This window comes from Podarcis liolepis (assembly GCF_965112155.1).
Source record: "Podarcis liolepis genome assembly, chromosome: 1".
Lineage (NCBI taxonomy): Eukaryota > Metazoa > Chordata > Lepidosauria > Squamata > Lacertidae > Podarcis > Podarcis liolepis.
In genome coordinates, this window is record NC_139554.1 from 61,904,323 (window position 1) to 61,917,342 (window position 13,020).

Below are 13,020 nucleotides of genomic sequence, written 5' to 3' on the forward strand. Positions count from 1 at the left end.
AGGTCAGTTCCCCCCACTATTTCATTTTTCTGGTCTTAACTTCAGTTCACCAAATTTCTGCATCAGTTCACTTTTGTTTTTGTTTTTTAAAGAAGACCTCACAAAAATTCATCCCAGTTTTACTGTGTGATTTCCCTTATACTATGCACATTTTCTTCCTGTGATATATTGCTTAACATTCACATTTGTGCAAATGCTTTCTCTTAATTTAATTACATTTTGCATGTTATTTCTACTATATAGAACATCTATATATTAATGTACACTCTCCCCCAATGTGTGGATTTTTGTAGGCATTTTGGGCTGAAGAACAGCACTGCAAAATTCATAGAAGTATGAATTTCAAAGGGTGGCTGCATTGTGGTACATGCTTCATTTTGGAATAGGTTCATATTAGGTTTTTTCACTGCATCTTTCCTTCCTCTTTAGGAACTTCCTAGGACTTTGTGCTCTCCCCCCCCCCAAATTACTTTATTTACTTTAAATTTACCTGGGCATATCTGAAGGACAGATTTGACAGTCATTGCTGCTTCTTGGGAATCCTGGAAATAACAGTTCTGTGGAGCATGGAATGGAATGAAGGCTACATAAACTTTAAGAAGCTGCTTTACACCATCAGACTATTGGTCCAGCTACACAGTAGTTTCACAGTGGCTGGCAGTAGCTCTCCAGGGTTTCAGGCAGGCAACCGTCCCAGCCCTACCCGGAAATGCCAGGGACTGAATCTTTTGCACATCCATGTGCTCTACCACTGTTACTGATCCTGATGTCAAATAAATAAGCATAAAGGACAGCAATGTTCATGGCAATATCTATTCTTGATTCAAGAGCAGGCACCCTCTTCTCTATTTTTTTCTTGAATTTATACTAATTTTGCATCAATACATTGAGGACAGATACTAGACAATTTCATGTAACAAGCTACAAATTACTTCATTTCCTTGGCATATTGCTAGGTGCTATTTATCTGCTCTCCTTCATTAATACAAATTCTACACACGGCCCAGACCATTGCAGAATGATATTTTACAAGTTCAAACATGCCCTATTAATTTTACCAGCTATATATTGAGACTTGGATTGGTGAGTTGAACTATCAAATGAAAGGAGGGAAATACCATGTGCATGTTAAAAGATTAAGTTTAGAGCAGCTTGAAAGTACAAACTTCAGCTCTTAAAAACAACAACAACCCTGTATACTACAACGATAAGCACATACTGTACTATAGATCTTGATTTGTTGTACATAACACCGCCAATAACTGGGGTGCAACCACAGAGAAAGCCCTGTTCTGATCTCCTGCACAGTGAACAACAAACTGGCTGGACCTCAAGTAGGCTCTTTGTTTATCTTAAAACTCAGGACAGTTGGTATAGGGAGTACCATACAGATAGACGGTGAAGATCCTACATGATGAGTATTTAAATGGCACCACATCAAAGTGGTGGTTATGATTATTGGAAGCAGCATTGTGCACTAGCTGCAGTCTCCAGGCCAGGTTCATAGACCTTATTACTGTGCTCTGTATGGGAGGTTTGCTCATATATATGCCATGCACATAGAATGGGTTTGTATTGGTTCAGTCTTTGTGGCTGATTGCATTCACATTACTGTTTCTGCATTCACTCCATACATGAATGTCACAAAGGCATGGGAGGATCTCAGCACATCAAAACTGAGCCTGTAATGAATTAACTAAATATTTAATTACCAATCCCAAACAGTTGATGATTTCATACATTTTCTTCTCCCACACACACACTTACATGCCCCAGGGACTCATAAATGCTACAATAAACAGCATGTACACTAACCCACAGATTTTAAACATAAATGCAACAGGAGATCAGAAAGTAAAACAGAAGAATAATCCACCCTAAGTAATACAATTTTCACTGAGATCTAGTAATTAAGTTCCCATGCTGTTCAGATGCATTGGTAACAAACATTGTTTCCATTTCTCTTATGCAGCTCTTACTACTTACAGTTTCAATCAGGGCAAGTGCTGAAATTCCCATAATTAAGCAATACACTGACATGGTATGTAATTTTTCAAACGGGAGGGGAACAGAACTAGGGTTCAGGTTCAAGCTTCCGGGCTGAGAATAAGGATGGGGAGGAAATTTGGTTCAGTTTGCAGTTGAAAGCAGACCTACCTAGTTCACACTTCTTGAAATATTACACAATTGGAAAGTCATCCTTTAATATTGCATTTCTCTGAATTTTGCAATGCAGTTCTCCGGTCATGTAATGTGTACATATATGCACATAGGGTCAACTGTGCTTATAAATGCATACATTACTTAAAATAGCATACCAAATGCAGTATATTAGGGGAAATTACTTTGCAAAAATGTGTACATACATACAGAAATGTACATATTAGGAAAAAAACTGTACTAAGATGCTGACAAAGTTTCATGAGGACTTCTAAAAGAGATTCACAAGCAAATCTGGAGAGTTGAATTTAAGATTGGAAAAATGAGAAACTGAAAGAAACCAAAATAAAAGAGATTCTGCTATCCCCAGCTAGGAACACTGCCACCTACTGGCAGTCAATCCTGTTGCCCTAACACTGCTGCCGCCATTGCTGCTGACCAACACTACAGATTCCACCTATTGCCTCTAAACCAGGCATGGCCAAACTTGGCCCTCCAGATGTTTTGGGACTACAACTCCCATCATTCCTAGCTAACAGGACCAGTGTTCAGGGATGATGGGAATTGTAGTCCCAAAACATCTGCAGGGCCAAGTTTGGCCATGCCTGCTCTAAACCTTGGTTACTGCCCCCTGCAGTCCATTATAAGATTTATGGATTTTCCATACAGTTATAACTGTAAGTAGTGCCTGGCTAGTCACTGATATGTCTCAGGTCATTCTGCTATGCTCAGAACACAACAGATGGAGGCCATAATTAAAATGACTGTGTAGATTGATGGGCCAGGACTGAAAAAGGTCCAGCTCACATTGATATGGATTAATGCACCTCTTATCCAAAGATGTGGGAGTAGATAGTGCTAGTATTTGGCAGGAACATAGGAAGATACCTTCTATCAGGTCACACTATTTGTCCACCTAGCACAGTATAGGCTATTCTGATGGGCAGGGTCAAAGGCAGAGACACCTTTCCCGCAATGTGCATGGTCTCATGCTTCTAACTAGAGATGCCAGGGACTGAGGTTTGCATAGTATGTGCCCTACTGCTGAGATATAGTTTTTCCCAATGGTTTATTTCTGGTTTCAAAGCAATGAGCTGAATCTCAAATATGTAGAAAATCCCAGGCTAATAAATGTTGGAATACAGTTTGCCCTTGACTCACAAGGAAGGAGACAGTTCTTTGGTTCATACTGTGTGACTCATGTCTGCAGCATTGGCAACATGAGGAATAATGTTACTAAGTACATAAATAAAGACAGTGTCACAGAGTTGTCTTGTCATCTCTTGTACAAAGGAAACAAAGAAAGATCAGACTAAATTATATTCATGGATTGTTTTGGTTTAAACACAGATAACTTTGGAACACAAAAGAGTACTTAGAAACTTGCGCTGTTATGGATGCTAATGACCTTTTCATGCAGGCTTTCAATTGCACTGTGAGTTTAAGTTTGTTGCTTGGTTGTGGGGACTCAAGATAACCCCCTACCTCAAGAGTATGTTGTAGGGGAGGTTACATTTTGCCTGCTCTTGAAATGTAGTTATTTGGGGCTGGTTCTAAACTACATATGGGTCAATATTTGTAGACAAGACTCTCCTACTGCTGGAAGAGGAGAGTCAAATCCAGCCGATTCCTCCTTCTCTTTGAAACCCTCTGTGCCACACAAACACCCCCACCCCACCCCCACAGGCTGATCAGCCTAGTCAAGTGACATTCCAAAATCGAGTTTGGTGCTTGAGGCAGTAGCAAGGAAGAAGAAATGAGTTTAAATTGCCTCATCTAGCAGGAGCGACCAGTGCACCTCAGTCTCCTCCACAAGCTATAATCTAAGCATTTGGCTTGGGGAAAATTGTCTCTTGTTGCAGTAAGTGCTATGGAAAATAAGGTTGTATGTGCATAACAGACACCTATTGGACAGTTAATTAGCATGACACCATTTGGATCACAAGACCGCAGCCACCCACTCATTCATCCCATTTTATGACCTTTACATTTAAAAGTGCAATGGTTGTTGTTGTTGTTCTATTCAAAGACTGTACTTTTACTTCATTGTAGTGCTTTTCCAACTTTCTGGCTTCTACATTTAGAGGAAACCCTGAGCATCTTTCTAGGGATTCCTTGCTACAGAATCCTCATGTAGGGCCCAATTCACTTCTTATGGCAGCTGAGCCCTTACTGAACTCAGCTGTATTTTGGGGAGCTCCAGACTCCCCTCACCATGGATCCTCTCACACAGCTAATCTGACTCAGGAGCTACGTAATGATGTGCTAGACTGGGACAGGGTGCAGTGCTCATGTACACTAGCTCTAGAGGTTTCCCCCGTGAATTTATATTCTCTAAAAGTGATATAGTAAATGGTTCTGGGATGTCAGGCAAAAGCTGATAATAAAAATTCATTGATTGGTCCAACTTGGATTCAGCTGAGTTGCATGGAGGACAGTGTAACCACATAGCATTCAGTTGCCATTTATAGAATTCACAAAGGGTATATATTGTTTGAATGACTGTTCTTTTAGTCAAGAGTTATTTTAAATGACATCATTAGACAACATTCAGGTGAACAACGGAGTTACAGGAAGTAGCTATTGATCCTGCAGTATAAAGGATATTCACTCACTTTTGGTTACTGGCTCCCTGCTGATCCATTCCCCCTTGCCCTGTGTTTTCTTTCATGGCTTCAAAATATAATTTGCTTTATTTCTCGGCAATGCACATGGATATTGGTTTTCTCTGGCTCCAGACTCAGACAAGTATTGTGCTGTGGGTTTTCACTTTGGATTTACATTTCAAAAAAAGAAAACTCAACTATTTGCTATTGATCTCCTTTGTGGAAATGAAGGATAGGTTTGCTGGTGCCATGTAGGTATTGTAGAGTGTAGGCTGGAGATTATTGTATAAAACATTAACTAGTTAAGTCAGCAGTAAGACAGTGATGATCAATACTAGGTGGCATACTATATTTTTGGTAGTGTTGTTAAACATCTTCATGGTACTTTATTTTGTTTTTTGCATTTCTTTATTTTTATAACCTTTATTTTCTATGTGAGAGCTCAATTCCACCCAGGGAAAGGGGAGAAATAGTTCATAAAGGGACCTGGAATTTCTTTATCCAGACACATGATGTTCAACTCTTATCTTTTCATATCACATTAGATAATTTCTTATGTACATGTCAACTCTCTATGTGTTTTCCCTCATTAACAATGAAAGGTGGGTGCATGCACCTTTCTCTCTAAATGACTGAGCAGAGTACTGGCAGTACACTTTGCCTCCTACTGGGCAAACCCCAGAAAACTGGGTTATAGGACAATCCTGCAGACCCAAATGAAGCAGCTCATTTTCTAGACCTGAATGACTTTGATATGCTTGACATGATGAGAGGCTATGAGAGGATGGCAGAAATGGATCCTGCTTCTATCTGAATGCAAATGTAATAAACTGGTTCTGATTTCAAGCTTTGTTTGTTTCAGTTGCTCTGAGAGAATCTCACTGATGTTCTTTCTGGGTTAGACAGGGCTACGAAGAACTGGAAAGACAACTTAAAGAAGTCTTTAAGGAAAGGAGCAACATTCTTCGCCAACTGTCAAAGACATCCAGAGAACTTGAAGGAATTAAAGTAAACCTCCAGGTACGAATCTTCATCCTCCCCAACTGCCCCATGATATATAGTCATCATTCACTCCATTTCATAATGCAAGTATTTTGTGATTAATATACTAGGAAAATAGCCATGAAACATCACAGCCAGGTTGTGGGGATTTTGATGAGAGAAATGGACTCTGACCCTTCCATCTTCTATTGGCCTTTTCTTCTTACTATATACTCCTGCCTGGCACCACCACTTCTTCACCACTCAAACATGGCAAATATTTTTCCAAATTTTCCCTACTCATTACTTAAACTCGTCTACACGGTTACAGCTTCTACAACCTTGTGATCTAGAGAAGAAGGCTGGTCCTTCCCTTCCTACATCCATGACAATGGCTTGAGTGATTGAAGATGGGGTATAGAGGTGGTGGACCTAGTTTTGACTAGAGAGAAAGGAGCAGTTCACATCTAACAGCAAATAAAGTAGTTCTTCTACACCCATGAATGTAGAATCTTAATTGATTTTTCATGAATCAATAAAGAAATGGGATGGAGCAGACTTATGAATGAACGTAGGCAAAAATGGCATGGATAAGAAATATATCCACCCATCCCTATTATGTATTTTTATATGTGGATAGGATAAAAATGACCAGCTCCATGAAAGGAAGATTACATGTGAATCTGTCATTGACCTTCACATTAGTCAGTAGTTCCTCTCTGGCATAATTACAGAGGGACATATAGAGATGTTGGGCCAATGGTGGCTTTTTTTACGACGATTAAGGTGTCAATCAAAAGAAGTGTGGGAATGTTGTGAGGCCTTGCAGCAGACCAACAAAGCTGTTTCCATTTCCATTTGTTCTTGGCTTTAAAATATGCTATTCACAGAAAGCATTTTATCAAAAGGGGCACTATTAATAATGTTAGTATGGAAGAAATGGTAAAGAGCTTCTTGATAAGAAATGATAAAGAACTTCTTGTTTCTTCCCTTTGTTCTCAGTCTTTGAAAAACGATGAGGCATCTGCTAAAACCGACGTACAGAAACTCTTGGAATTAGGCCAAAAACAAAGGTACAAGTCAACATTTATCTGTCTTACTTTCTTTCCCAACATCAGGGTCTTTTCCAGGGAGTCTTCTCTTCTCATGAGGTGGCCAAAGTATTGGAGCCTCAGCTTCACGATCTGTCCTTCCAGTGAGCACTCAGGGCTGATTTCCTTCAGAATGCATAGACTTGATCTTCTTGCAGTCCATGGGACTCTCAAGTCTCCTCCAGCACCATAATTCCAAAGCATCAATTCTTTGGCGATTAGCCTTCTTTATGGTCAAGCTCTCACCATAAAGAAGGCTGATTGCCAAAGAATTGATGCTTTTGAATTATGGTGCTGAATACTTTACTTATGGTAAAAGCATGCCTGGCCTTACAGAAGCAGAACCAGGCCTCCAAGTACTCCTGGGCTATGGATCTCCTGAATTTGTCCCTCTCCTATGTAGAAGCATTTATGTCTTCTCTCTTCTGTCTTCATTTTACAAAGCACATCTAAAACCTATGGCTGTTTGTATGCATATGAGAATTTCCAGGTGAATTTCTCCATCATGGTATGCTGAAAGCAGCTCTTCCCAGGGGGCATTCTAATTTGGTGTAATGATGTGACAGCATCAGTGCAGATACTCTGCTATAGTGAGCTGGAACCAAACTTTCAAAAAACAAATAATGTCTTTCCAGATGTTCATAATCTCCAAAATGACTGCAATTTGACCTGAGGGCAGTTTTCCTATCACTACTATGAACAGACAGCATTTGTTTTTTTTGTTTTTTTTCCCAAAGCAAAGTTTCATTTCAAACTTGTCATAATCCATCTGAAATGCATGAAGATTGTTTCCATGGGGAACCAATACAGAGCTTGACTTCATTGTGCTGATTCTCTGAGACAGACAGCATGATACGTGCAGCGTAGCATTTTCGGTGAAGCAGCGCATTTTCTTTTGTTTCTAGATTTTTCTCCTGACACTCTAAGAACACACTGTAGAAACCACTTCTGTGGATAATATAACAGTTAATGATTCCACACTCCTTGTTTATGGAAGCACACGTTTTTAAGATGCTCACAATGATAAAATGCCAAGGCATGAAAACTGGCTTGTTATTAATGTGAGGGATGCGCCACATTTGTTGTATGTTTGGCTCCCATGGAACATAGATTAAATGACACATCAAAGACTTCCTGCCAGATGCACAACATCTCAGCCCTGAAACATTGTCTTGTGCATCCTGTGATAAATCATCTAAAACACAGAATAAGAAGGGCTCTCCAATTTACCTATTGAGCTGTCAGGAATCACTGTGCTGACCCTAATTGGCTGTATACACAGTTTCTCCTAGTTTTAATACATGACTTGTCCAATCAAAATGTTGTGTCCCAGATTGGGACCTGTCATTCTTCAGCTGCATGTCTGTATTAAAGTTGTGAGCTGCTGCTTGAGTGGAAACCAACGTGCCTTAATCTCTAGTTTATATTCTTGCTCTTTCTATGATCTGGATTGCAAGTTCAGCCCTGCTTCTAGCTGCTGTAAAACAGCCTAAATCACTGAAGGTAAGCTGAAACTAAGGATCAGCTTACAGCTCAATTCACATTTATTGGATCTGTGTCCAACCCATATTCACCATTCACGGTAAATCAGATTAGGCAAACTCAGCACTCACTTCAGCACTCAATAAATTAATTTATTACTAATACTTGTAGTATTGATATTATTTATTGTGTTTATTCACTTCTTACTACAAAAATGTCTCAAAGTGACATGCAGTTATAAAAGTATACACGATGCAAATTTTAAAATGCAACAATAATATTGGCTAAAACCCTTCATCTGCAATAACATAAACAGGACAAATCCTATCCCAAGCTACTAAGCGACTCTTGTGCAGGTTAGGGCACAACTAGGGTGAACAGAAAAACCTTTGCCGGGTGCCTAAAAGTTGATAGTGATGGAGCCAGGTGAATCTTTTGGAGGATAGTATTCCAAAATTGGGGAGCCACGGCGAAATTAAAATAAAAGTTCTTGTGTTGCATCTTCTGCACCTCCCTGCAATGTACATATGAATAAGGGCCTCAGATTATGAACCCAGGGTCCAGGTAAATTTATGCAGGGAAAGGTTGTCCCTAAACTATTTGGGTCCTGAACCTCATATGGCTTTATAGTTCAACTCCTAATCAACCATCTAGCCAATGAATTCTGTGCCAGCTAAGGTTTCTGAACTGCTGTTAAAGGCAGCCCCATATACTGTATAGCACATCGCAGCAATCTAATTTGAAGGTTACCAGTGCATAGATAATAGAAACTGCACTATTCCTGTCCAGATAGGGCCACAGCTTGTGTCTCCAGTGACAGTAGTAGATTCAGAAGTACTCCCAAACTACTGCTCATTTAGGAGAGTGCAGCTGTCCACCTATCTCAGGGGTCAGCAAACATTTTCAGCAAGGGGCCGGTCCACTGTCCCTCAGACCTTGTGGGGGGCCAGACTATGTTTTTTTGGAAAATAATAAACAAATTCCTATACCCCACAAATAACCCAGAGATGCATTTTAAATAAAAGGACACATTCTACTCATGTAAAAACATGCTGATTCCCGGACCATCCGCGTGCCGGATTTAGAAGGCGATTGGGCCGGATCCGGCCGCCGGGCCTTAGTTTGCCTACGCATGCCCTATCTGATCTAGGGAATCACCCCCTTTATCTGGATTGTGCTTCATGCTTCGTCACCTAAACTACAGTCAGTGAACTTCTGTGCATGTTTAATCAGAAATAAGTCCCACTGAGTTCAATGAAGCTTATTCCCAAGTTGGGATGAGTGACAGACACATTCAATTCAGTTCACATTCCAAGATCAACCTACCTAATTAATACTTTCTAAAAGACAAATTAAAGTACACAAATGGAAACACGGCAATTTGCAGAGCTCTGAATTTTCCAATGCAGTTCTCCAATTAAGTAATATGTACAAAAAAACATAGTAGTAGGATAAAGTGTGCATTAAAATGCATCTACTGGATTGATGAAAATAACATACAGAAATGCATTATATTAGGGAAAATTGCCTACAAAAACATGTATATCAGGAGAAATTTCACACAAAAGATGATGAATTTTCATGAGGATGTTTTTAAAAACAACTGAGGCAGAGAAATGAAGATAGGAAAAATGAGGAACTAAAATTATCAGATATGCTCTTCCCTATTCCCAAGTAAGCATGGAACTAGTCTGGGTGTTTCTAAAAATCTGTCAGTTCACTTGATCTCAAATACTGCTGGTGTCTACATGAAAAAAGACCTACGCGTAGCACCAACTGTATTCTGTGTAATTAATCAGGACAAAACAGAGGCAGATAAAAGGACCAGATTCACCCCGCCTGTTGTCAGCGTGGTTTTATATCTCACATAACATGTTCATTCTCCCTGTCCTGAAGATTTATCTCTTTGGATCTTGCTATGTCTGATCCTCAGAACAGCTGTCAGAAAGTGCCACTATGAAGGTGTCGTTCACTTTGAGGAACCTTATCTGTCTGGGAACTGGATCTGGACCAACAAGGCCAAAATTAGGTCTTCTGTTTAAGATGCCTATGTTCAGCTGAAGTTCAGTTGCTACCTGAAGATAATGGGAAAAGATGGGTCTCCCTATGAGTTTGCAATTGCATCTTTTCCTACTCATCCCTTCTAAACAGTTGCTGAGGGAGAGGTGATGGAGATCTAAGTATAAACAATTTGCTTTGAAAATGAGAGTTAGTGAATTAGAATATGAAGAATGCTTAAATAATATTTTGCACAGTATTCTATACAGTAGACACAAAAGAATTTTCATTTTGGAACCTCACTGGAGTGCACTGGGCATCTGTGGCTTTATTAATAAGCCACCCCAACAAAGCACAACCAGTGGTTATTCAGTGTAATTAAAAGTGCCTTGTCATGAAAAGAGAGTAAACAAAAGCATTCTTTCCTCATGTACAATAGAGATGAAGTTTGTGTTTTGTCTCTTGGATAAACTAGGGAAGAAATGAAATCGCTCCAGGAGGCCTTTCAAAAACAGCTTAATGAGGCAGCTGAGAAGGCAGAAAAGCAGCAGGCTACGGTGAGTAACTTCTCTTCTTTCTTTGTTATTATTTTCTCCAACCTTTCCATGCCCCTCTCTTCTGTAAATGCTTCAATAGCTCAAATATGTCTGCATGAACAAGGCTGTTGGTATATATTGAATATACTATAAAAGGCTCTTTGTGGAAGCAAAGAATCTCATAGAATTCACTCCTGATAAATATATGAAGGGTATCTTGCTATCACTGTACTAACCATTGTTTCCTGGTGGTTTAAGAAGGGACTTTCCAACATGTTGTTCCTAACCTATCAGGGACTAACACAAATAAAGATGGAGAAGAGTTACAATCTTGAACGACATGGGTATGATCCAATTCAATATTCAATGGAAGGGATACAATGAATCTACTTTGGGCATACTCCTAAAGATCCCCATATCTGAAGTTTGAAAGAATTCTGACTCTCTCCCAAACTTCATTAACTAGTGTGTTGCTGAGCTCACTTCTGTCCTTTGGTTCTTAAGGTGTGCACTTGTAACCTGAGGTTCTGTTCACACAGGCTGTCTGGTTACATGTGCAGTGAATAGCTGGTTCTGCTTTGCTTCAGTAGGTTGGACTAGCTGGCCATTTTGATACTTTCAAATATATTATGTGCTCTGTGAAGTTTGGTTCTTGACATCATCCCACTCTCCTGCTTCAACCTTCTTATTCTGGACTTCTCTCTGCCATAGACTCTTCCGGCTCACTAAGCCCTGTTTCCTCTTCAGCTTTGGACACTTCCTCCTCCCAGTCTTCTCTCTCTGATGACTAATCATCATCCCACCACCAATCCCTGGGCTCTGAGCCTTCTTCCCTTAGGGGTTCCCCAGTTGCTTTCTCCCACCATTCTTCTGTTTCCAAGCTAGTCCCTGATAATTCCATGGACATGTACAAAATCCATGTACAAGTAATGTGTCTACAGAAGGCCTCTTAAATCAAAACAGCGCGACTTTGATTAAATTCATTGGTACCATTCCTGATCGTAGGCCTGGCCGACTGATGAGGCAGGGTGAGACACTCGCCTTGAGTGGTGGAAGCCCAAGAGATGTCATGGGTGCTCCGCAGCCAAAGGAATGCATATGGCGCATAGTTAAATATTGTCAAAAGTGGACACTTACCATGTTTTCTACAGCTTTGAATGCCCATGTACACCAGTCTAGCATCCAGGCAGCTATTTCCAGGTCTGTGCTCTATGAAGCAGTTGCTGCAGTAGGGGGCCACTCCTCCTCCACCAGTTTATGTACCTCCCCCCGACAGGCTGTGAGCACACACCCATAAACTATTCCCGTGTGGAAGCTGCCTCTGCTCTTCCCTCTTTAATCCCTTCCTGGTTCTGGGAGACAGTGGTGCAGGAAAGGAACGGAAGCACCCGACCCTTCACTTGTCTAACCTGCCTCTTCCTCCTCTTCTTCCAACTCCATCTCTGAAGCTTCCCCTGCACCCGGCTCTTGTCTCTTCGCTGGTGCAGGTCCCCACAATTCACGGGTCCCCTCTCTTGAGTCAGACTCCAGTCCCCCTTCCCCCATGCACATTTGTCAGCGTCCTGCTAGTCCCTGACACTTGCCTCCACCGCCTGCCTCGCTGCCTCTGCTGCCTGCAGACTAGTGACGCTGGCAGCGGTGCTGGTTTTCATTGAGATTTTGCAAAGCTTTGCCAAAATCTCGCGAGACCTCACAGAACACACAAGATCTCATGAGACTTTGGCTAGATCTTGCAAGATCTCACCAGAAGTGAGGGCCTCTCTTATACAGGTAAGAGAGGCGGTGGTGGGTGGGGAATGGCAAGGGAGCGGAATGTTCCTTTTTTGCCCCAAGCGTCATAAAGGGGCATGCCTGATGGTAATACAAATAAAAATAACTAACCAACCATATACCTAATTTTGATTCTGTTAAGATCTGACAAATATGGGTCCCTAAAACTGTGGTCCATGAAATCTTGCAAAACTTTGCCAGGCAGCAAAATTCAGAAAAGCACTCTATTTCATGGATCATTCAAGGTGCACATAGTCATACTTTCCTTCCTACTCTGTATACGTCTTTATTATTATTTCTGTAATCCTTAGAGCAACCCTACAAGATAAACCACTATGATGATCACAACTGTATATAGGTGAAAAGTGGGAGTGAGAAATGGTGTCTTGACTATAC

At 40.7% G+C, this 13,020-nt stretch overlaps 1 protein-coding gene across 5 annotated transcripts in view; it reads left to right on the forward strand.

Annotated features, from left to right (window-relative positions):
* LUZP2 (leucine zipper protein 2) overlaps positions 1–13,020 on the forward strand; it is a 326,571-nt gene that overhangs the window by 172,890 nt on the left and 140,661 nt on the right. For 3 of the 5 annotated variants that reach the window (XM_083464752.1, XM_083464751.1, XM_083464749.1), the window contains exons 3-5: positions 5,669–5,786; positions 6,750–6,820; positions 10,794–10,875. In XM_083464752.1, coding sequence (XP_083320878.1) covers positions 5,669–5,786; positions 6,750–6,820; positions 10,794–10,875 — 271 coding nt within the window. The remainder of the gene's footprint in view (positions 1–5,668; positions 5,787–6,749; positions 6,821–10,793; positions 10,876–13,020) is intronic. The other 2 variants (XM_083464748.1, XM_083464750.1) reach the window with 1 other exon arrangement.